The following is a 26976-nucleotide window of genomic DNA, read 5'->3' as shown; positions in this document are numbered from 1 at the left end:
ACTACACACATGCATACTATAGAACATACTTTTTTTAGCGGTCGATAAGTATCTTATTCAAAATAATTACCTACTCAAGAGAGTATGCGATTTCAGACGCAACCTATGAAACTAGGTCTAAAACGTTTTGAGCCTGTCCACTTTCGACCACTTCCAAAGGTAGTATTCAACCAGATTGCTTTCGTAGGGTAAACGCTCATGTGGTCGAATGCATTCGAACAGACACAAAAGACTGCATACTCTCTGTCTACTGACCTAATGCGTAAACATTATCGGAAGTGTGCTAGTCAGACGGGATTTAAACTTAATCTGTAGGAGACCCAAGTCGGGTTTGAAGACGAAAAATTTACCAAACACAATGTTCTCTTACCATTCCTGATTTCTAACACACACTCACCACATTCGGCGTGGTCTTGTGGCTATCAGAGCAAACATGAAAGCTGATGCTCTCTGTGTGTTTTTCTGTCATCTTCAGTGAGTTCATATGTAAATTGCACAATATTATTTCATCCATTAGATCGAAAGATCTGAAAAATCCCATACATTTAACTGCACATAGACCCTCCCCTCGAAGAAATCAGGACAGAAGTGGTTGAAAGTGGACAAAAGAGAAGGAATAAAGCACCAGGTGTAAACGGGTATGTGTCTCCCTCATCTACTTGTGATCCGAGTAAACAAAACGCATCTTATTACCAGGTGTAAACAGGACCAAAGATTTCCATATTTCCCATAATACAAGTGACTGCTGTGAAATTGAGAGTGAGACATTTAAATGATCCCAAATATGAAAGGTAAAAAGCAATTGATTAACAAGACACATAATATTTGGTATATAGACATTCTTAGTGATCTTTCAGCCAGGGTGAAAAGAAAAGGAGTAGGAAGAGAGGGGTTCAGGATGGGTGAGCAGAGAAGATTAGGCAAATGGCTTTCTGTGCCCCTGCTTCATGATCTCTTCTCTGGATTTGCAGATATATTTATTTATTGCATGGTATCTGTGTTTGTGAAAGTGTCTGTGTTCAGTCTTATCAGGAATTTAGGTCTTACATGATTGTTAGATGACAGCAAAGGTAATCTACATGTAAGAGTAGAGGAATGAGTATGACCTATCAAATGTTGAACAATGCACACCAATAACACATTAAATTAAAAAACAAATTTATATACATATATATATATATATACTGTATATATATACACACACATATTTTTTGGCCAATAACCAATATGTTTACCTGTCCTGTGAAGCCCACACCCTCTGGGGACTGAAGGAAGTTTCGGTAAACCTGATTGGCCTGAGCAATGACTGCTGCTACAGCATTCTGGTAATGAGGGGCAGCGATGGCAAGTATGGGAAGAGCGGCCAGCGGCAAATGATCCACACTGCTGGACACACAGGTTTCATCGTAGCTGTATGGATTCAAACTACAGGCAGACAAAAGGGAAAATTCTTGATGGGACAAAATGTTTGAATAGCTAACCTCTTGCACTGTGCACATTTTTACATGAAGTTTCAATTTTCTGTACTGCGTCACTAAGGATGTCCTTTAGCACCCCTTTGATTGTTTTTTTGTGCTCTTGTTTTGAGTTCCTGTTTCCTGTCATGTTAATTTTTATCACCTGCCCCATGTGATGATGCAACCATGCACAGTGTTATGTAAGTACTGCTGTGGAGAGTCTGATGAATCCATTTGTCTAGCAGCTTTCTCAGACTGTCTTATGCAATTTCCACCCAAGAGTAATAAGTGCTAGATAAAACCGCCAGGTCAAATCTGATTGTTTTACATTGTATACTTCACAAACAAACTTCACATACAAACTTAAAGAAACTTCAAAGCAAACGACTGTCATTCGTTTAGGAATAGGTTGGGTTACAATGGTCATGATGTATGGCTTTGATTCACTAACATCTCATAACAGTCATACATTTGGGAATCGATTACACTACACTGGAGATTATAGAGTGGAGCTTGATTCACTAAAAAGAACTGGCTCATTTCTTTCAAATGAATGCAATGACATGTTTGCGATGGATAATACCTTATATCTGGTAACTGACTAAAAAATACTTTAATACAAGTTTGTAAAAAGTAATAAAAAAATGTCAGAAAAGCTATCATTTAGCATCATTTGTTTGCAGATGCCACTTGATTTGATATTTTGTTATCTAATGCAGTATAATTCATACTTCTAAAGAGTGGTTTAGGTTAGTATATAGAGTACTATCTTATTCTGTTATATGTAATCATTCAAGTGCAGTTTATTCAACAAACTAAATACAAAAACCATGGCATGACACCCGACAGTAGTTACACAAACAATACTTGACAAGGAACCAGGCAAACATGAGGGCTGAAATACACAAGGCTAAATGACAAGACAAGGGACACCTGTGAACACAATCAAAGACAATCAACCAATGTCAAGACAGAACACATGGCAGGATCACAAGACTAGAAAAGGGAATCACATGACAAGACAGTGACATGAAACCAAAACAACCTGTGACATTACATATAGTTCTACTGTTGTTCAATGTATCTTGTACAATGTCTGATGTTAATGTCATATTCAGATACATTTTGAGATACCGAATGTTGCCTATAAATTTGATATGCAAAGTTGATATGCAAATTGATTTAGATGTATTTTTAGCTAAATGTGCTTTAAAGGACAGTTCAGAGGTGGAGATCAGGTCATCCCTGTCTCGATATCTGAAAGAGCAGGATGTCTAATTAGCATACTAAAGCTCCTCTTTCTTTAATCAGGCCAGTTTCCTGTCACAGAATGTGGTAGTTTGATTAATAGAGCGGAGCTGTTAAATATTTTTTTAATGATTTCCTTTTGCCTACATCAACAGCGACAGCTATTCCTATGAGACAATGATGGAAGTTGTGTCTGTAATCAGACACAGATTGAGGTAAAACTTTATAATAACGTTCAGTTGTAAGTCATTTATAAGTTAGTAAATGATGAGCTAATCATTTACAGAACATTCATAAATGATTAGCAAGTGATATACTAACATTTTATGTATGTTTTGTAAATTCCGTTACAAGTCATTTACAAGTGATTAGTAAATGATTAACTAATTATTTACGAAACATGACTATGCGTTCATAAATGATTAATAAGTGGTATGTTAATTATTGTATGTTTTGTATATTCAGTTATAAGTCATTTACAATTGATTAGTTAATGATTAATTAATCATTTACAAAACATGAATATGCGTTTCATAAATGTTTAATAATAATAATTATTATTATTATTATTTTATGTATGTAGCAATTAGAGGGTGCAGAAAGTGTTGTAAATGCCTTGTATACACGTACAGATAATTTGTAACAGGTAAGTAACGGTGTTCAACACAATGATGTGTAAACGCATGAATAAATCATTTACAACACTTTCTGCATCCCCTAATCTAAAGTGTAAACTATTCATCACTTGTAAATGTGTTCATATCATTCGTAGATTACCACTTCAAGAATCAATAAGGCATAAGATCTACGAATGTTATCTACGAATGATGTGTAACACATTTACAAGTGATGAATAGTTTACACTTTAGATTAGGGGATGCAGAAAGTGTTGTAAATGATTTATTCATGCGTTTACACATCATCTATAACAGGTGTTGAACACTGTAGTGTGTACTGCAGTGTAAGTGCTGACTGGTGAGGGTATAGAGCTGTCTTTTCTGAAACACATGGAGTCTTTAACCACTGTGCACCTGATGTGAGCAAAACATACAAAAAAAAATAACAATGTATTAAACATTTATGAAACGCAGTCATGTTTTGTAAATTATTAGTTAATCATTAACTAATCAAATGTAAATGACTTATAACTGAATCTACAAACCATACATAAAATAATCAACATATCACTTATTAATCATTTATGAACGCATAGTCATTTTTCGTAAATGATTAGTTAACCATTTACTAATCACTTGTAAATGACTTGTAACGGAATTTACAAAACATACATAAAATGTTAGTATATCACTTGCTAATCATTTATGAACATTAACTAACCACTTATAAATTACTTACAACTGAACGTTATTATAAAGTGTTACCCAGATGGATTGCTAAACAGGTGAGTCCTTTAAAATAGACGGAACAAATAATTGAGTAAATGAGAAAAAAATCATGGAAAAAGGTTGCCTTGCGCATGATAATTGAGCTTTTTTTATCAGCAATGAGTTTTATTATCTGTATAGTTCATGACCAAAATCATTATCATTCTTGTCTGGATGTTCCCATCAGCTCAGAAATGGGAAACTGGCAAGAGGCTACAAAGAAAATGCCCAAATGTCATCGTGTAAAATTCACTGTGCTTTGACTGGGCATGTGGCCTTATGTGCTCCTGCTCCAGTGTTTCTGACAGAGACACGCAATTCTGACACATTTCAACCTCTTTGTATGATGAAATTTATTTCATCATTTAATGGAAGTAAATTAACCTTTGTGGTTATCTGGAAACAACTGAACGTTTTACATAGAAATTAAAATTTCCCCCCAGGGTTCCAAAGTCTTTAGAAGACATTTTCATTTTCAAGTCTCTCTGATCTGAAATGTTCGTGCTGGCAGCTAAGCATGACTCCAAAGGGCAGATCAATATAGGTTCATTTAACTGTCAGTTAGAGTTGTGCATATCATTTGAGAATTTAAATGGTCAGGTAAGAGGTAAGTTGGCATCTGAGACAGTCAATAAAGGTTCATGGATTGGAATGGGCATCTTAAGGAATTTAACAAACAAGGTTCCATTAACAATTCTATGTTGTAGTTTTGAGTAACAAAAAGGAAGGAAGAAATGGAATTCGATTGCCAAACATTTTAGTAGAAAATCTTACAAATTCTTGTTAGGTTGATAATATACTAACAAAACTATTAATTTGTATCTTTCTACAAATTATCATACGAACAGCCAGATTTAAAAATATTAGTCTTGACCTGTATATGTTTGATTCGCTAAAAAGAACCATCATTCGGAATCGGGAATGCTGTATGGTTTTGATTCACTAAAAGTATGAGTAATTTATATGTAACTTGGTAGGACTACACTAGTCATGCTGTATAAGACTGATTCACTAAAAAGAATTGGCTCATTAGAATAATTTGTTGGAGAATCGGTTGGACTACACTGGTCATGCAGCATGAGGTTTACTCACTAAAAAGTACCAGCTCTTAGTTTGGGAATTGGTTGGACAATATTTCTCAAGCTGTATGGTTTTGACTCACTGAGAAGAACCGTCTCATTAGAGTCAATAGGTGTGTTCGACATCGGCTGCGGCTGAATGTAACGGAGACGTGAAGTCGGACACTTTCTGCTTCCTATAGCGACGCTTGAGCTGTGTTTGCACACTTTACCACAGCTGAAGTGAAATAAATGCAATATTTGCCAAATACACATATGTTTCAGAGAAATTCTCATTTAATACTTTATTTACTGCTTAATACAGCGCCTGTTTGTACAAGAATAGTTAAAAAAAGCATGCTTCAAGTTTTTATGGACATATTTCATATACTCCAAACATGAAGCAGCACTGTTTATGTGCTCATATTTCATCAAGTCTTCTTCAAAGTATATATGTGCAAATAAGGACACTGAGCGGTATGTCTGATCATGAACGTGTTTGGTCAGTTAAGGCTAAACTTTAAAGGAGAACTCTGTAACTCTAGCGAACTCTAGTCACTTCTTCGCTGATTTTCCCTTTTGTTGTCGCATGTTTTCCCCACGAGCTCCCCCTACAGCTGTGGGGGGGGCGTATATTTCACAACACAGTCGTAAAAAACTCACTTGCGGCGGCCTCCTCCCCCTCTCTACCGCTGCTCATGTGCGTTTGTTTTGATCGGAGCAAGCCAACTGTATCGTGTGGAGCTATGTCTAGCGAGGTGGGTAATCTGGTAATACATCATACATGCGTGTGTGTTTATGTCGAATTGCCGTAAAGCAATTTGTGTTTCGCGCTCGTTCTCGTTCTAGTTCTCGCTTCTCACGAGACTTCCAATTTCTAACTTGCCGGGACGGTAGTGTTGCAAGTTGCAAGGTTGGTTTTCCGCCTGGGAACGCTGGGGGGAGCGGGGAAAGTCACCAATATCACCAGAACAGGTTGTTTAACCATCCAAATGATTTCTAGACAGTTTTATTAAGTTAAAAAAGTTACCAAGTTCTCCTTTAACTGAGGTGAGAGTTACCGAGCTAGCATGAGTGTTTCAGCATGAACATAATCATTACGAAGAATTCGCATATTTGGTCTTTACATTTTTGTTTCAACATCTTACTTTGAGACCAGGGAGAAGGCATCAGCACACACGGGCGTGCAAGGCACCAGTCTGACCAGCATGCTGTCTGCTGCCGCTTGGAAGTGTGCCCGAGCCACACGCTCCAACACGGACGCCAAAGTGGCAGCATCACCCGCCTTCCCTCCAGGGTCACCACCTCCAGAATCCAAGATATGACCTCCATGAATCACCAGGATGAGTAATTGTGTCCTGCATTTCCTCTGCAGGAGGGTGAAAGAAATGAAATGAGTAAAAACTGAAAGAATAATTCAATGTAATTAGAAGAGGGAATGAGGACTAACCTCCATGTCTTCCAAACCATCCACACTGCTCTGTGGCGCACATCGTGGATGCCGCAGCCTGTACAGGCTCTCTAGTGATCAATGAGAGAGAGAGAGAGAACTTTATGGTGCTCTGCAGTGAGGCAGCAATTTCCACCTCAAACATCCATCTTATTGATGACTGATGGGACAGTCGTACTTCTCTAAGAAGAAGAAGTCATACTTCCTGTTCTCTCTTCCACAAATTGGCAAAGTGCTACTAGTTATTGCACTCTCTCACTCTTTATTTACAGATAAAGCTACATACAATAGCATTGTGTATACATAAATTAGTATAAAGAAGTACTTGTTTTCTTTCCTTAAATTATAGATAGATAGATAAATAGATAGATAGATAGATAGATAGATAGATAGATAGATAGATAGATAGATAGATAGATAGATAGATAAGAAACAGCATCGAATCAACAATAACCTAAAAAAACAAACATTAAAAGTTAATTTATTATAATTTAGTTGATTCCTTAACTTGGGTTTGGGGGGAAATTACAACAGCTTATTTATTTATGAAATGTTGTGTGAAATGTAGGGTAATTATTCTCTTTAATTGTCACTTCACATCTGTGGCTTTTAGAAACATTGTGGCATGTTGCAGAAAGGCGTAGTTGAAGAGAGGATCTGTTTGGGTTTTGGGATTCCTGGGATTGCTGTGTGAAAGGGGCTAATGATGAAGTGCTATCCTACTGAAATATGCAGATTACATATATATTACATACATTTTAATTTAATGAATTGAAATGATGTGTTCAATTTTACTTTAAATTTACCTTTTGTATCAAATATTAATCATTTGTAATATAAATATTCATAACAAATATTCATAAATTGTGTAATGAAAATACAAAATAAAATTTGATTGTATCGTCCCACTTTTTACAAATACATAAAGCTATATTGCCCAGTGCATGCATTGTTTGCTCATAATGATACATATAATTGGAATAAGTGAGTGTGTGTGCGTTAAAAACATCCAGCATGTCACGAAAGTCCACTATGTCACCACACTATAGTTTGCAATGTATAAGCTCTCTCAATTTCTCAAGTTTTCCACTAGTCCTTGCTGGTAAATTCATAACTATACTCTGCTGGAAAAATGCATCTTTCTCCACTGACAGCCATTCAAAAATAAATGTGTATTTTGATTCACTAAAATTGTTTTTGTTAAACACTCAACTGAATTTACTACTTGCAATAACTGAAGGAGAATTTTCACCATCCTCATGGAGGCAGTTTTCCTCCCAAGAATAACCTATAATATCCTCTCTTTTGAGGACAATATTTAATTTGAACTGGTGCAGAACTGCAGGTAGAATAATATTAACTAATATTGTGATTGGCCAATTATTTAGCCTTTTTATAGAGCACTAAAGGTTTTCTGTCAGAACTGAACTGCTCTTTGCCAGTCAATGTCAACCTCACATAATCACTGCTCACGCTGCTAGAGGCTATGCCCAAACTGTCTCAGAATTAAAACAGCAAGACAGTCTGCATCTGTTTGTGGCTCTTTGTGGGGCTGGAGAAAATGGGTATTAATGAATAATGCAAGAAACCTCCAGACAAACAAGAGAGGGTGAATAGAAAGAGACAAATAGCAGTTAGAGAGTAATTTTCCTTTAAAATCTGAATGGCACTCAAAACCACAATTCAGTAATTAACATTATCAAATCTTTTTATGATTTAAATTATTGTTCATATCCACAGGGCTGGGAGTTTTTTCTTAATATGTCTTTCCTTTGCTTGTAAATTAAAAAGATATATCTTGGTTCTGTAAAAACATAGTAAAACTAATAGCAAAATCAAAGACAGTTTTGAGTGTCATTGTTTGTCTGGAGCTGGTGTGTTGCTTGCGACTAACAACAAACTCTTGCTTGTACACTCGTGTACTATATGTTCTAAATATATTAATATTTTGTTCTTCCTTGTCATTCATTCGTCATCTTCGCTTTATTTTTCGCAAAGCATTATTTTGCTTCAGCTATGATAAAGAGACATCCACACTTTGGGGGCGGAGCAATGAAGGGATTGTATGGGTTAATTTCAAATATCAACAGTGTATCTCTGAAATCGCGTACTCCAACTTTAAGCTTCTCGAATTGGGAAAGACCAAAACTTCTGTAACTATTCATCAAAATTGGACAACAATTATATAATACAGTATATTATGCTTTTTAAGCTCAACTCACACTAAAAAGAGAGAAAATCTTTCAGACTGGTACAGCTAATGCGTAGCCGTGGTAATATTCAGACCAAAGATTATGAGTGTTATATTGCTTGTTTACAATAACTTAATAAACAAGAAGGTTGAGTAACTTACGTTTGAGACACACCATTGCCAGTTCCTTTACTTATTTTTGCTCAGCCAACTAAAATATCTCCAAACCAAAATAGCGCTGTGTGTCTCTGAGGAACACAACATAGTGGCGTTTCATTCCTAAACAAATCAGTGTTTATGGATGAATCGGTTGAGTGAATGATTCAAATAACTCAATCATAAACTTGTCGCCACCTACTTTACTGAAAAACTCTCCACCACTATAGACTAACTACTTTTGCAAAACAGAACATATAATTCAGCAAAACATAAATACAATCTAAATAGCTAATTTAATATCAACACTTGACTCAATAATCAAAGTAAACGTTACTCTAGTTTGTACAGTTTTATCTCCTTGTTTGGTACATCATAAATTATAATCACAGCATTTGTAAAATTAGTTACAGTATAATTACATTTATCTCTGGAGGAGATGGTTTCACATTTGTGATTTTACATTTCACCAGCAGTGATGGCCTGATGAAGACTGCTGGAGATGTAAATGAGCTTGTTTAATAAGAACAGTATAATAGCACTGGAAAAACCAGGATCAAAACAACAGCCTGAGCACACACACACATTCAGTAAGCATAATGAAGATGTCAGATATTATCCATCGGGAAAAAGAAGCTGAAAAATGCATTGTCTGTGCTATTTATAGGACCACAGGGTATGCAAAAAGAGGGGTTGCAACCTATTCGATGCATGGGCCAACACAAGGAGGTGTGCCAAAATTTTGTCCGTGTTACTGTGTTATTGTGTCTGTGGGTTGGTGGGGCTAAAGTTTGTGTCATAAACTTGGCCAAATAATTGGGTAGTTCTTGACCTAATCAAGTCTCATTCTGTTTATTTTTCAGAACTTGTATTGGTTTTGTCCCAGTGCTCAAATGCGATCCACAGCTCAGAATTTTTTACATCTTGCCTACACTTTCACTCGCTTCAGTGCAATACTCGTTCATTAGTGAGAGGTCACCGGTGTTTTCTTAAGCCTACTGTGCTCAGGTGTGTTTTTATTCACAGTATAATTGAACGAAAATGTGGGTTCTCATGCCAGAAGACTCAAGTTTTGTTTGTTGGCCTCTAAATAAGGTAATTCAGCATGTATCCTATCTATTTACATTTTAAAAAATTGGAAATTCATAAATTGGGTCATGCTTAAATCCTCTGGTGTGGAAATAAATGAATAAACAAATAAATAAAAGGTTTAGTTAAGTGGCAGGATGCATCCCTACTCTCTTTAAATCTAAAATATGTTCCAGATTTCTTAACTGTGAAATGAAAACGGATAATTGTTAGCAGTAATCCTCTCTTGCTCTGTCTGTCTCAATCCTATTTCTTTCTCTGTCTCTTTATAATCTGTGACCTTACCTTCAATGAAAACCAAAATAACCAAATCCACATAATATTAAGTTTCTGCACTGCTCTAAGCCATCCATAAATCCTTTCACAAATAATAGATCTGTTGGGGGGGGGGGGGGGGGGGGGCTGTATGGATGGAGACCTTTTTCCATAAGTGAGAATAAAAATGAATCTCTCAAGACCCTGTTTTCTCACATCTCAACACAACTAAACCAAACACTGCTGTTGAACTCATCGTTTGTGGCTGACAAACTCTGGTCAGTCGCTCGATCATGCGGCACCATTTATGAGGTCTTATTGGTCTTGGTAGGACTGTTTCGCAGTCTGATGAAACACATTTTTCTAAAATGAGTGTCAAAAAGTGAGCTGCCTATTTCTCCTCATTTAAAAGTAGCTGTCGTGCGGCATTACAGAAACTCTAATTCTCCCAAGCAGCATTAGGGTATCTCTCTAAAGGGAGTTCAATTTGCACAAGAGTAATATAGTGCTGTAGAGTCACTGCATGTCCTGAGGTATTAATACGGCTTAGAAAAGCAAAGCAGTGATTACGCTGCATCTGTAGCATTAGTCACTGTTGATTCTCCCTTCACTGAAATTCCCCACTTTAAGTTAGACACCAAAACAAGCTGTTTGCAATGGAAACTGCTGTTTAGGGTAAAGTAAACTAATTAGGGAGGAGCAGCATTTAGATTATCCACGGTTTTCACAGCAATTTTACTTGTCAGTTGAAATGTATTAAAATGAATGAGCCGTAAAATCACATCATCAAGCAACTCCTGGTGAATTCAGCCTTAAAGAACCTTAAAGGATGAATATAATGTGTTCATGATACAAAAACATGTAGGAGAGATGTCTTCAGGAGACCCTGGTGGTTTTACCTCTGGAGTGCTCCAGGTGTCCCAGTGTTTCAATCTGCTCCACCAGGTCATTGGAGTTCCACTGGCTCATTTCCAGGAGTAAGGCCGTCTTCCCCTCCATAACATCTGCAGATCAGCAGGACGTGAGAAGCCATTCAATACAATGAAGAAAATTAGAGTCTATAATATAATATAATATAATATAATATAATATAATATAATATAATATAATATAATATAATATAATATAATATAATATAATATAATATAATATAATATAATATAATATAATAACCCAAGGTGAGTGGCATCTTAGTTTAGGCCAAATTTGTGACCGTTGATACATTTGGTATCCATCAACATGACCATCAACATTTGGTCATATGCGCTGAGAAAGAAGATTTTACAATAAAATTAAATACAATGTTGATGGTCAAGGGTCATACCTTTAGCCTCATTTACCCATGTAGTAGGTGACGCTCTCGCGACCTTGCGCAACGTTCCCTAAAAGTTCTCTAAAGGTGACGTAAATCCTGAACCTTTACAGAACATTAGGGATATTCCTAAAGCATCCTCACCCTTTAGGGGGATGTTCCATTTTGGTTATTTTATGGTCACATAAGAACGTTACAAAGAGGACATTTGGGACGTTAACAGAATGTTCCCACATGGTCCTCTGTTGGTCATATAATAAAGTTCCCGATATGACTTTAGGGGCCATTCCATGTTGGTTATTCTATGGTCACACAGCATTATTACAAAGAGGACATTTGGGATGTTAACAGGACTTTTCATTTAAAAGGTTCACTTAATGTTTGAAATAACTTCTCTCTGTGACCTGGGGCAAGTTGCATAAACTGCTAAGACTAGTCTTACAAGTTGGTCATCAAATACCATAGTCGATCTCCGAATGCAACGTAACATGAGTAAAGATGGAAAGCTCCTAAAGCTTGTTTCCATATAAATTCATGGATAATTTTAAGTTATCATGCTTTTCATTGAAATTACAAGTTCATGACATTTCCTCATATGGAGTCAGTTCATTACGTTGCATTCGGAGATCGCCTACTTTTGAGTGACAAAATTTCAGCCACCGGAAACACTAACTAATAAAGTGAGTCGTACAAAACCTTTCATTTTAGTAAACTTTGTGTACACAAACAATGTAGTCAATGCTCAAGTTCATGTGTAGAGCCCCTGGTGATACTTTGAGCACAGTTTTATGTTGTGTCGAGCCTTCTTATTGTTTTAAAAATAGCGTTGTTTTTAGCGTAGCATCAAAAATATTGTTTTAAAAATGTTGATGCTATCATAGAAGTGCCCCATGCACTCCCATTCAAAAGGCATTTTGACCTAAAACGAAAATACGGTCAATCTTAAAAGTGGCGTTTCCATTCTAATTATGCTTTTACACGAAAGTTTGACTCGGGTAGATTAACAAAAAGAGCCTAGGTTCAATTATGGGCGAGAGTTACCCTTTAACTCTTTCCCCACGTTTTTTTTAAAAGTTGCTAGCCACCGCCAGCGTTTTTGATAATTTTCACAAAATTATATTTATTTATTCATTTTATTTTGTTGTATGAATATCTGAACATGCAATATCTAAAAAGAAATAATGGCTTGAAAAAGACACATAAACCAAACATTGTCACAATTGTGTGTTTATTTCATGTCTCATCATTCAAAATGTTTTTTATCTGCTTTATATTCAGCTACAGTGATAGCTGGATGCCTTTGTCCATATAAGGGAATTTTTGTAACCTCATAAAGTATTATTATTTCTATGAGTCTTGAACTTTCTTGCGTGAGGGCGCCTCCGGCTACCAGCATGAATGAAGCACACATTACATCAGAGTTTTTAACGCTCCATAATCCTTACATCACCCTGTTTATATATATAAATATACACATGTGTAAGTTTCAGGCCCTATTTTGTGTAAAGTGCTTTAAGCTTCACATTTGTCAATAGCCATTCACTCACATAGACTTTAGGATTTTGCTTTCTGTAGCCATTTTTAGAAGTGTATAGGTCTGTGTATAAGACCACAATTTTGTTTCAAATCATCCATTGTACTAAAATACAGTATGGGCTTATTTTATTAAATAATGACTATAGGCCATGTCTTTATGAAGTCCCTAACACAGAGGTAAGAGAAAAAATGCTCTTGGGGAATCATTTAAAAGAGGTTTGGTACAACACACAGAGACAAAATGGCACAAAAAAAATTTAATAAATAATCATGGAGCCAAAAATAGACCACTGAGATAGCAGGGAGCAGGCAGGGAAGAAGAAGAGGCTGTGGAATACGTTGATAAGAAACTAATGAAGATGGATCACACTCTCTGTGTTTTCCTCCGGTTGTAAATTAGCCAGTTTTTAGGGATGAACTCTGTCTATAAAGTCTAAACTTTATTTTGCTCATATCAGTCAGTCATTAGTATGCAGGCCATGGGGTCGTTCTCTTGCTGCAACTACAGCATTAGCCAGTTTCATTACTGCCAATTAGAGGATTATTCATGTTTGAATGTATATAAGAGGTTGCTTACAAGGCACCAAAATGTGCTAAAAAAGGGGAAATATGTAGAGTATATGTATAGAATGCCACCAGTAACTGCAATATGGAGCAATATGGCCATGCTAATATTCAAATAATGATTATTTGAATGATTATTTTGATAATTAATTAATTCGAGAAAAAATACAAAACTCAATACTTTTAATCCATTATTAAAAAAATAAATCCACATTCTGCCCAATGTTCACTGGGCCTGCGCTCGTTCACTGAAGTCTGTGATGTTTAGAGGAGAATTGCTTAATGTCTGGACAAGGCTTGTATGCAAAATGGAATAATCGCGTGACTTTCTAACATTTACAGGAATACAACCGTAAAATGGGAGTTATGTGCTGGGAAAATAATTTTCAAATGATGTATCCACCTGACAAGGCCAGTCACGTTATATGCTTTTGTTTGAAGCGCTTGTAAGGACTGATTTTCCTGCTAAAACAAAAACTCACCCTGCAATAAAGCAATAAAATGCACCCTGGACAGGAGATAGCAAAGACAGAGCACAGGACATTGCCCTTCCCAAACTTATCTCCTTGTCTCCTTGTTTGACTTCAACTCATCCCCCCTTTCCCTCCTCAAGTCACTGAAAGTTCACTTAAAATGTCTATATATCACATATGATGTATCTTTTGAATCTATTGTTTTTCCTTTTCATGTTTGGTATCATTTTAAGTGTCTCAGTGCGATTGGTAAAACGGTCTTAATTTCATTGCAGTCATTGGTTTAATGAGAAACATTGAAAACTTAGGAGAATCCTTTTTCTCCTCTCTGGGTGATATCTCTTTAAGATATCTCCCGAAACCAGGTGCTAATTACATGGATTGACCCAAACAACTCTAAACAATATTTGTATAACCCTTTTGTTCTGGTCTGGGTATTTAAGGCCAGGTGACAGAGCAGTCTTTGGGACCCTGTACCAGGCATCCCCCATACAGTGCTGTTTCAGTGTTTTCCTGTTAGAAAGCACTGACACATCACTGTGTGTCTCTGTCAGGAATGCATTGCTTACTTTTAAAGTCATCTTTGAGTAAATTATGTCATGTATTTATTATTTCTGAATTGGCTTTTAATCATTTACTTGTTTAATTGGCATGATACATTTTTACCTGACAAATACATGTTACATCTTGAGTTTAAAGGATGTTTAAAGTTTTCTGAAATCATTATTTTCATAGACTATGAGGAGGCTGGCACTACCGCAGCTCTGTGTCCAGGATAGGTCAAACTAAAGGCGCATATGAACGGAGCAGTAGGCACGTCATTTGAAGACCATTTGATTTCTGTCTGTCGCTGACTTGGCAAGTTGTACGGAAGTGGCTAAATAAACTACACTTTTTGTATGAGTGAGCAGTAGGCAACCGACTTAAGAGGTATTAGCAAACCCTGCACCCTCTGACCAAGATCAGACTGGCGAGGCTGTGTCCGTGAGATCCACGTAAACCCGGGGCGTGTGACTCTGCGCGGCATCGGGTTCCTTAGTGAATTAATAATTGGAATAATCAAATATCTAAATTAATTCATAATCAATATTTATGACCAGAAACACAATCTAAATGTGATTATCATTTGAAATTGGAGTCAGATTAAGCGTAGAGCTAAAGTAATATTGAAACTAAATTCCAATAAATTAAGTGAACTTCACTGGAGCGCTGAAAAGACATACACACATAATACCTTCGCCCACCGTTGGATTCCGTCGTTGGGCCAATGGGTGGTCCTTACACGCTTAACCCTCTGAGGTCGGCAAACGCGCCCCGCGTTTTGCTGGATTTTCTTCACATTGTAGCACAATAAACTTAAATTACTCAGTCATTTATGGTCATACAGAAAAAAGAAATATAAAAAAAGAATCTGTGATATTTCTACTTTTGTATGTGTCCACTTACAATCAAATAAAAACATTGTACTTTTGTAAAATAAAGAAAATAAACAGGGTGTGCGTTCTGCCTCTCCGTCGCGGTGAACTTTTTTTTCTTGAGCACGTCTATAAACTGAAACAAAACTCAGCGAATACTTGTCACACATTTATGAGCCATATACCTTTATACAAATTTAAGTGTGTACTTTTAAATGATCGGATTCAAACTGAAAACAAATATTCTCTGTTTAAGTAATTTGTATAAAACCAACAGGATGTCCAGTATCTCAAACGCTTGCTAATTACTTTTAATTCGACACGCCCACTCGCGCAAAAGTGATTCACATGCAAATCTCCACATGGGACGCGAACGCCCTCGTTACCTCAAACACAAAACACCAAAACACTTCACAAGTCTCTGCTTTTCGTCGAGTTTGGAAGACACGTCTGAGCTTACATTGGATTTACCCCCAGAAGAAGAAGAACGTGATTTGAAGAAAAGAAAGATGTAAGGTAAGAAATTCTTACTTATTAGTTTATGGTATTGTTGCATAAACTTCACATTGCAGTTGAACTGTTGCTAGATATATGGTGAATATTATACTATTTAGACCCGTGTTTACTGTTAAATACTGTTTGTGGATATCTGCTCAAACATAGATATGTATAACCATAATGTTTAATATTTTGGAGCGCGATCGCGTTTGAATGTATCATATTTTGGAGCGCGATCGCATTTGAATGTATCATATTTTGGAGCGCGATCCCGTTTGAATGTTTCATATTTTGGAGCGCGATCGCATTTGAATGTATCATATTTTGGAGCGCGATCGTGTTTGAATGTATCATATTTTGGAGCGCGCTGTGGGTTTGAATGTATCATATTTTGGAGCACGATCGCGTTTGAATGTATCATATTTTGGAGCGCGATCGCATTTGAATGTATCATATTTTGGAGCGCGATCGCGTTTGAAAGGAAAAATGCACCAAACATTAGGCTTTATGTTTTTACTATTATCTCATTTCATATCATCATAACGAATGGAAACATTTGAAGTAACATAAGATAATCAATATATTTTTCTCTAGCATTGTTACTGAAATCTTTTGGAAGATTTATAGGCTGCTATAGGTTATTGTTATTATTATTTTATGCAGTACTGCACATAGCTTGTGCCTACAAGGCACAACAAACATGGTGTTCATTATATTATATTATGTGTGTATTCTGTGAATTTTAAAAAGCAATTTTAACCAGAAAAATCTAAAATTTATTCCCAAAATCGTGCAGGCCTAGTTTCTCTTGATACCAGTATGTTCACTTTTTTTCTTTTCTTTCAGGGACCAGATGCAACTGAGTCCTGCTGACTTCAACATTCACATGAGTCTCTGTACATGAACATGGTAAAGTGAAAATCAAACACCTTGGAAATGAAAGGTATGTACAATGTTTTTAGGAATGGCACAAAGGTCTCTGTCTTTGGATCATTGTTTTCAATGTGCTCTTTTGTCATTTGTATTTTTGGATTATGTTGTGTTGTAGATAAATCCAAACAATCTAAAAGCCATTCTTTTTTAAATCTCCTCATTCTTTGTGCAAGGTTGCTCTGAATGACAGGGCCTGATAGCTCCTAATAGGGCCGTTAGGGGAGTGTCTTTGTCTTTCTCAGGTGTTAAAGCCTTACATATTAATGAGATGATCACGCCTCTTCGCATAAGGCTTTGTCACACAAAACACGTCTTAGAAATTTTAAATCAATATATTGTCTTATCTGAATGAGCAGTCAGGGTGATTTTCACATAGTTTTGGAGCAAATATTCTAGGCTACGTGATACAATTTTCAAAAGTCTTGTGAAGAAATAATCAGTATGGGTTTCATGGCCTTATTTCAGTGACAATTTTTTTTTGTATTTTCACAAACCACGCATAAATGTCATTATCTCAAAACTACAAACTTTTACACACATGCTGCTGATATATTATCGTAGCAGAGTTTGTGCTAAATACAGTGTAATAAGACTTTAGCCATGAAAATGTCACAAGTAACAGAAATAAGCACAAATGTCAGAGCATGTCAGAACACCTCCAGGGCCAGAAAACAGCTCAGACCCCAGAGGGTTAATGTTTGTTTGAAGACTTCCTTATGTTTAGGATAACTTCCCACTGCAGCACACTATGGGCCCTATCTTGCACCCAGCGCAATTGACATTGTACACCGACGCATGTATCATTCCTATTTTGCACCCGTGCAAAGCGGACTTTTCCCTCCACAGAAGTACGTCGGTTAACCCTCTGAGGTCTGAGCTGTTTTCTGGCCCTGGAGGTGTTCTGACATGCTCTGACATTTGTGTTTCTTTCTGTTACTAGTGACATTTTCATGGCTAAAGTCTAATTACACTGTATTCAGCACAAACTCTGCTACAATAATATATCAGCAGCATGTATGTAAAAGTTTGTAGTTTTGAGATAATGACATTTATGCGTGGTTTGTGAAAATACAAAAAAAAATTGTCACTGAAATAAGGCCATGAAACCCATACTGATTATTTCTTCACAAGACTTTTGAAAATTGTAAAAACACGATTTTGGGAATACATTTTAGATTTTTCTGGTTAAAATTGCTTTTTAAAATTCACAGAATACACACACACACACACACACACACAAATGTTTCCAACAATATATAATATAAAGAACACCATATTTGTTGTGCCTTGTAGGCATAAGCTATGTGCAGTACTGCATAAAATAATTTTATTTTACAAAGCAGCCTATAAATCTTCCAAAAGATTTCAGTAACAATGCTAGAGAAAAATATATTGATTATCTTATGTTACTTCAAATGTTTCCATTCGTTATGATGATATGAAATGAGATAATAGTAAAAACATAAAGCCTAATGTTTGGTGCATTTTTCCTTTCAAACGCAATCGCGCTCCAAAATATGATACATTCAAACCCACAGCGCGCTCCAAAATATGATACATTCAAACGGGATCGCGCTCCAAAATATGATACATTCAAATGCGATCGCGCTCCAAAATATGATACATTCAAACGCCATCGCGCTCCAAAATATTAAACATTATGGTTATACATATCTATGCTTGAGCAGATATCCACAAACAGTATTTAACAGTAAACACGGGTCTAAATAGTATAATATTCACCATATATCTAGCAACAGTTCAACTGCAATGTGAAGTTTATGCAACAATACCATAAACTAATAAGTAAGAATTTCTTACCTTACATCTTTCTTGTCTTCAAATCACGTTCTTCTTCTTCTCTGATGTAAATCCAATGTAAGCTCACAGCGCGTCTTCCAAACTCGACGAAAAGCAGAGACTTGTGAAGTGTTTTGGTGTTTTGTGTTTGAGGTAACGAGGGCGTTCGCGTCCCATGTGGAGATTTGCATGTGAATCTCTTTTGCGCGAGTGGGCGTGGCCGAATTAAAAGTAATTAGCAAGCGTTTGAGATACTGGACATCCTGTTGGTTTTATACAAATTACTTAAACAGAGAATATTTGTTTTCAGTTTGAATCCGATCATTTAAAAGTACACACTTAAATGTGTATAAAGGTGTATGGCTCATAAATGTGTGAGAAGGATTCGCTGAGTTTTGTTTCAGTTTATAGACGTGCTCAAGAAAAAAAAGTTCACCGCGACGGAGAGGCAGAACGCACACCCTGTTTATTTTCTTTATTTTACAAAAGCACAATGTTTTGATTTGATTGTAAGTGGACACATACAAAAGTAGAAATATCACAGATTCTTTTTTTATATTTCTTTTTTCTGTATAACCATAAATGACGGAGTAATTTAAGTTTATTGTACTACAATGTGAAGAAAATCCAGCAAAACGCGGGGGCGCGTTTTCCGACCTCAGAGGGTTAACTAAGAAATACACTTGCGCTCCCGGGGGCGGTTCAGCGCAAAGAGGAGGCGTGTTCCGGCGCCAACGTTCCTTCGTGCTATTTTGCAGGTTTAGAAAACAATTGCGCCACTAACCAGGAAAAAATTGTTTAAAGTCAGTGGCGCGTTGCGCATGTTATTCATATGCTATTTTAAGGGCGCATGCTTGGCCATAATCAATGTAGCGTGTGCACAACGCGCACTTTGATTCTCTCATCTACACAGAAGCAGCAGTTTTCATTTTTGCAAATCATACATTATTACAATAGATAGATAGATAGATAGATAGATAGATAGATAGATAGATAGATAGATAGATAGATAGATAGATAGATAGATAGATAGATAGATAGATAGATAGATAGATAGAGGATAGATGGATAGATAGATAGATAGATAGATAGATAGATAGATAGATAGATAGATAGATAGATAGATAGATAGATAGAGGATAGATAGATAGAGGATAGATAGATAGATAGATAGATAGATAGATAGATAGATAGATAGATAGATAGATAGATAGATAGATAGATAGATAGATAGATAGATAGATAGATAGATAGATAGATAGATAGATAGATAGATAGATAGATAGACAATTTATTATAAAAGCATACATCTAACTTACACATTTACCCAAATTATCATACGCCTGTTTAACCGAAGTTAATTTGGGTGGGTTTCTCCATCCCCAATGTCCCTGACGAGAACGTCAGTCTCCTCGGCTGTGAACCGCTCCTGGCGTGCGTCTGGCAAATCCGCCGTTATAATAGGAATCCGCTTTAGAACAAGCACGCCTGCTCTTAAAGGGAATGTGAGATGTCGCTCTGATTGGTTTATTTTACGTTACGCCCAAACCACACCTATGAAAATGAAGCTACTTCAGACCAACCCCTTTTAGATTTGCGCCGGGCGCAAGAGGCATTTATCCCGCCGGGAAAATAGCAACAGCACCGGAGATCCGCCCACAAAGTTACTTGCGCTTTGCGCTTGACACTTGCGTTTCAGATCGTTAAAATAGGGCCCTATGTGTTATCTGCTATTTTCCAGAAGCGTTTTGTCCCCAGAAATGCTACACACTACTGTAAAGGTATGTAATTGGGCAATGTTTTCAGTGCACGGTGCTAGACGCGATTAATCATTAATCAAATTTGTTGTTTTTGATTATTGTTGCAGCACTAAAATTTACTACATCACAACTGATATTAAGTTTGATATTAAGTGAAGTTCACATCGTAATTTCGGGAGGAGTGAACACATCTACAGTAATCTTTCAATTAACTGCTGGATTATATGCGCAGCCACTCACCTTGCTCTGGCATCAGCTGTTTTGGCATCCCTACACCTCCCCAACTCCACCAAAATAATTTAGGCATCTTGATGTAAAAAAATTCTAACCTCTCCAAGTCAAAATTTTCTAGTGACTGGTCACATCTAAATTTTTAAATTGGCCCAAGTGTAATTCTTGTTGCAATAGTCTATTAACATTGGCTCAGTGAGAAATAATACGTCAGACTAATTGAAAAATTTAGATGTGACCAGTCACTAGAAATATTTGACTTGGGAATGTAATTTTTTTTTACAGTGTACTCATCATCCAAGCATTAGTAGTCCCACTGGGGGGTATATCTAAGCTCGAGTTGAAGCTGCTTCCTCGATCCCCTCCACTGCGGACAGCAAGCCAAATACGCTTAACCTTATTAGCTTAAAGATTATATGGGCAAACAAACTTGTAAAAAAAATGTTTGTAAACAGTTATTATCAAGTAACTCACATTTCAGGTAAAATTTGGCAGTTGATTCATGTTTTTCTCTGCTAATGAAAACAGAACCACGGAATCCAAAGCATTAGCGCACCAACTGGAATAGAGTAAAGCGAAGTGACATACATTTCTGGATAGTGGAGCTTCCCAGTGCAGTTGGACTGCTCAGCCAATGAAATTTGAGGACCAGAACCAATGTTTTGTTAAATGTATTGTTTCAGTGTTTGATGTACAATCAGCGCCACCGCTCCCACCACGCGCATCACGCGCTGTGCGTAGGGCACCAAGTGCTGAGGGGGCACCAAAAATAGCCTAATGAAAAAAAATTATAATGCCGATATTATTTCATTAGCCTATAGAAATATTATTAGGCACATTTTAGCCATGTATATGTAACAAAAAAGGGGGGACAAGATCATTTAATTGCTCTATTTTAGAAAATACCGCCCCCCGCGTTGGATGGTCCGTACGGCAAATTTTTTGGAAATGGCCCCTAAAAGACAGCAGGAGTTAGGATCTAAGAAAAGAAAGAAGAAGAAACTGCGAGATGATGCCCGTGCATCACTTGCAGGTAAGTCCATGTTAAATACGGGAAATGTGCTGCATGTGCTGCTGCTAATCGTAACGCGCATCGAACTGGTTGACGTTAATGTTAGCAAACTATGTTATTATAACTTATAACTTCGGTGCAAGCTAAATTGAGATTTTACTGTTAAACATGACCTATTTTACAAATTCTTTACTATCTTTAGCAGTAGTTTATGGTTTATTTTGACGTGACGGTGGTTAATACTTTCTCTAACAGTTAACGTTAGCAGTCAGTGCAGTGCACATGGTAGGCTAACAATTCCTGTTAAATATATAAAAAATATAAAATGTCATTATGAATGATATAAAGCAAACAATACTGTTTAATTGTGTGCATTATTGCACCTCATTTTATTATGCTTTTATATTATATTAGATTAGATTTATCAAATAGTTAATAAATAAATAATAAAGGGGGAGAACTCCTTGGCTGCCATGCTTTCAGTTTTAAATGTTTATAATTTTTTCCGGTATGAGATTCTTTGTTTGAATATTTTGTCTAATAAATGTAATTTATTCAAAGTGACATTGAATTTGGGAAAAACATGTCTGGATTATTTTGATAATTTTTTTATTTTGCTATTCTGTTTACTGAAGAAAAGTTTGCACTTTCAAATGTGTAGAGTGTGTTGGCTATTCTACATATGTTTACAAAGTCAGCAAAGCTGTGAAGATTTTACTTTCTCTAATTAATATGATGTGGGGGGCATCATAAAGTAATTATGCTTAGGGCACCAAAATGGCTAGCAGCGGCACTGTGTACAATTAATTAAGAAAGACTGAGCTGTAATGCACCGAGGCTCTGGGAAGAAGCATGGCTATTTAATCAGAAAAGCATCAGTAGGAATGCTTTTCCCTCCAGAAGCAACTAACTTACTGTTTGAAGATGGTGAGTGATTGTGTCCATGGGGCAGATTGTGTGTCTGAGTTCGTGGAAAAGGCCATTTCGAAGAAGGCTAGCCTACTTTAATCAGATGCAATGATCAGGCTGTGTGTGTAAAGTCTGTGTTTAAATGCAACAAATAATTGTGCCTACATCATGCATTGTGCCATTAGTTCCATTCAAAACCATGCAACTATGGACAACAACATACAGTCACCCATAATTTTAGACAAACATAGCAATTTCTATGAAATAAGGCTTTTTATGTTGCTAGCATTTTCATATTGAACAATACTACTGATTTGTTAAGGGTTTGTGAGTTCCCCACATGAATAAATGATATGCTTACTGTTAAAGGAAAAATTTTTTCCCCTTTTTGATTTTATCTTAATTTTGTGTATAAAAAAAAAAGAGCTTTCATATTTTGTTACAATGAAATAGTTTTAATGTTGCAATATCTTAGACAAATATATATAAAAAAGTAATTTAAACAAGTTAAAGAAAAGAGCAAATGAAAGATTCCTCAGTTGCTAATTGAAAATCTGTAGTTGCTATGACAAGATTTTTTTGAACATTTAGTGAACAAACAAATCCAATTTGGCTACAGTTATTAAATTTAAACTCAAAGATAATTGTGTTGCCTTCAATAGTGCAAAGCTAAACATTGCATTACATTTTTACAATGTATGTGTTTGCATCTTAATAAAGGGCAAGGTGTGGAAAGATAGATACAGAGAGATACAGATGGAAAGATAAAAAATTGAGTGATGACGTGTAGGTGGGTACAAGAAGAAAATGAATGCAGAAAGGCCATATGAATATTTGCAAGAGCATCACAAGCCTGCAGCATCCAATGGAGAAGTTCTGTTATCATGGCAATTCTCTTATACAAATTTAGTCTTGACAACTTGATGGGTAGCTTAAGAACATTTTGCCAACAACTTGTTCAGAGTATAAATATTTTGAGAAAAATGACAGGCAAAATGACAGGCAAGAATGGCAAATGAAGGGCCAGGACAGAGAAAAACAAAACAAGAAAAGGAAATGAGACAAGCTCCGGCAAGAAACTGAGAAAGCAAAACAAAACAAACCTCTGGGCAGACACTGAATCAGCATACTAATGTGAAAATATAATGATATCAGGTTGGCATGTTTTTGTCATTCACTGAGCGCCAAATCATTAATTATGTATTTGACAAGTACAAACTGAATAATGGGATGTAACAGATGATTTTTCTTAAAGGAACAGTTCACCTAAATAATCTGTCATTATTTACCTGTCATGTAAAACAAGTGTGGGTATTGGGACAGCCCCATTTTGTTCAAACTGGTTTTGTAAAGTGGATCGACCAATTCACTGTAAAAAAATAAAAAATAAAAAATTAAATAATAATAATAATTTCTGATTCTGATTTGTAACCCACTGCAACGGATTTATTTAGTTAGTGAGTTTGAACCGGCTCATTGAAACAAATCATTCCAATTTGTAAACAAATCATTCACACTGGTTTTATGAAGCAGATCAACTGTAAATATCTGACTCAAAATAATAATTTGGTTACGAATCAGTTATTCCATTAATAACAAATTACATTTGGTTCTGTTTCTCACACAAAGCTATCATCGTCAGAAGACTTTTTAAAGTAGTGTACAATTCATGTGGACTACTTTTAGTTATGCAGGTTTGGAATGACATGATGGTGAGTAAAAGATGGCAGAATATTCCTTTGTGGGTGATCCAATCATTTAACGTTCCTATCAAACAGTATCAAGCACCAAATCATGATCATACAGAGATGCAACTTGACTATTGACCAGAGAGAGGAGGCTAATTGGCATTCAAGCATCATCCTTATTTAACTTAATACCTGCTGGCAGCATACAGCACAGTCTGACAAGTGTTGCAGTAATAAATGGGTACAGTTTCAATGGCTGTGTGCCCATAGCATCCTATCTAGATAACAGTATGATGCAGACAAATGGGTGGCCCTGCTTTTCAGCCCTTTACTGATGAGTTCCTTAAATATTTAGGCCAACTTCCACATTACTGTAGCACCGGAATGCTGTAGGTGTGGGATGTGAAATCAAAAGCAGAATAAAATACATGTATAACCTTCTACTCTAGATGTAAAAAGGTAATGTATTGCATTCTGCATTCTTACAGTGCGCAAGAAATATTAAAACTGCTACCCTGTTCATGACCTTGTCATGTATTATTTCCATTCACAATTTTCAAATAAACGAAATAAATGAGGAAATTGGAAAGTTATGCAGGGCTCCAAATGCTTCATTTCCACAAACCTTTTACATCTGCTACGATTCTGAACTCCCCAAATGATTCTGTAGAGATTACAGCCGTAATCACTCACAGGTACTTCACATTCGATAGCAATCTAGCCTAATACCTGTACGATAAGACAGGGAAGCGAACGAAATACGGCAGCGCCTTTAGGGCCTTTATTACCACTGGGATTAACAAGAGAACCATTTGCCCATAAAAATTCACACAAACGCTACTTGAGAGTGCTCGATGCTTGAAAAATACCACTGGGCAATTTGCACCTCATGAATAACTGAATTGAACCAATTATAATCCTGCTGGTTGCTACCTAACAGACACAACAAATGACATCAACATATGCAAGCGAGTCATCATTAAGTTGTCCGGCATTACTTCTGAATTTCATTGCGAAATGGTTTTAAAGAACCTGAGGAAATAACTCTAATTTTTACAAATGGAAATCTGAGCCTGAATACCATGCTCACATTTTTGCATAAGTACAACTGATTTAAATGTGTTTCACATTTGTATGTCCTTGTGGACCGTAACACCAGTCTGCGTGTGTGTTGTTTGTGATGTATTACTTTAGCCTTTTCTTTAACCTGTGTTGTGACTGGCTGTCAAGTCAAAGAAAGATCGCAATGGATCAGCCGTCATTAATTTCTTTGCAAATGAAATGCAGTTTCTACAACCTCAGGTACATCTACATGGTGATGTCAAATCCATCTTATAATAAAGACATGGAATTTGATTCATTAAAAATGGTATTTGAGAGGCTCTTGCTCCATTTAGGTTTGACTTGTGGTGTGTTTTCATTTGAAGTCTGTAGATAAGTGGCTCCTCCAGAATATCCCCTCTTTTCAATGTTTGTAAGCCACACAGCCTTCAGAAATAGCTCGATAGTCTCCTCCATCTTGTTCTGTTTGAGCTGTGTGCTGTCTTAATTCCATAAGGGATTTCAGCTACTTTTAGGGGTATTTTGTGTACATCGCACACTTCAAACAAACCCAGCTGAATGCTCCAAATGCTATTTGCACTTCACACACAATTTATGATTTGCAGACATATAATTATTACACACCAAAAGCTTTGAGTACCAATGAAAATCCCTGTAATTCAAATGACTGACAGTTGTTTTGAGTCTTTTCTTCTCCAGCAACTTAAAGTCCCCCTGCAGTCAACAATTTTTGATAATCAAAATGACATATTTAAACGTTTTAAACGGACTAGGTGTATACGTGACAACAACGTTGGACACATAACGGAAATTAATAGGATTAGCCTTTTGCTTGATTACTCTAAACAGCTAATAATGTGTTACTAACATTACACATGTTCGCATTCGCCAGCTCATGTCTGACAGCCACCTTTTAAAAGTCAGTATCCTCAGAAATGCTTTGAACATCATAAGTCAGTGGAGAAATAATAATTGTGGATAATTCACCAGCTATTGCCATATGCACCCGGTTTTTCCTGTCTATTCCTAAAGGTTTTCTTGTGCTCATCGTGTTAAAATGCCCACAGAGCAAAACAACATTTGCTGCAGGCAAAAGCCCCGCATGTTTGACGGGATTGGTTACTTGTTTGTGACAGTAGGAAACAGGGGAAGGTTCAAGCCACCAGACTCTGTCTTTGGTTCAATGCAGTTGTAATGAGTGTTGACCTATGAATTTGCACATGGTTTGTCTTAAAGCATATTAAAAACACCACATAGACATACAAACAACATTAAAAACTTGATTTTCACCACAGGGGGTCTTTAAAATCACTTCAATTCTAATCCTAGAAGGACCAGCACTTTCCACTAATAAATATTAATCAGGAACAAGGTCAAATCTTACCCCGGGCGTCAAAAAACTCCTCGTCAGAGCTTTCAGCGGATTCCTGGGCAATGTTCTGGAGTCTCCAGTGGGAGGCGCTATGTTTTCGAGAGGGCACTAGAAAACAAAAT

At 36.4% G+C, this 26976-nt stretch overlaps 1 protein-coding gene across 3 annotated transcripts in view; it reads right to left on the bottom strand.

Moving 5' to 3' along the window:
- The window catches only part of plrdgb (PITP-less RdgB-like protein), a 115311-nt gene that overhangs the window by 62673 nt on the left and 25662 nt on the right, over positions 1-26976 (bottom strand). For all 3 annotated transcript variants that reach the window (XR_014198630.1, XM_082140678.1, XM_082140679.1), the window contains exons 2-6: positions 26867-26962; positions 11189-11293; positions 6599-6669; positions 6297-6517; positions 1236-1425 (exon numbers count right to left, since the gene is read on the bottom strand). Coding sequence is in view for 2 of the 3 variants with exons in the window: in XM_082140678.1 (XP_081996804.1) it covers positions 1236-1425; positions 6297-6517; positions 6599-6669; positions 11189-11293; positions 26867-26962 (683 nt within the window). In the remaining variant the exon portion in view is untranslated. The remainder of the gene's footprint in view (positions 1-1235; positions 1426-6296; positions 6518-6598; positions 6670-11188; positions 11294-26866; positions 26963-26976) is intronic.

The sequence above is a fragment of the Leuciscus leuciscus genome, assembly GCF_965113295.1.
Source record: "Leuciscus leuciscus genome assembly, chromosome: 16".
NCBI classification, from domain to species: Eukaryota; Metazoa; Chordata; class Actinopteri; order Cypriniformes; family Leuciscidae; genus Leuciscus; species Leuciscus leuciscus.
This window is presented reverse-complemented; position numbering and strand designations above follow the sequence as displayed.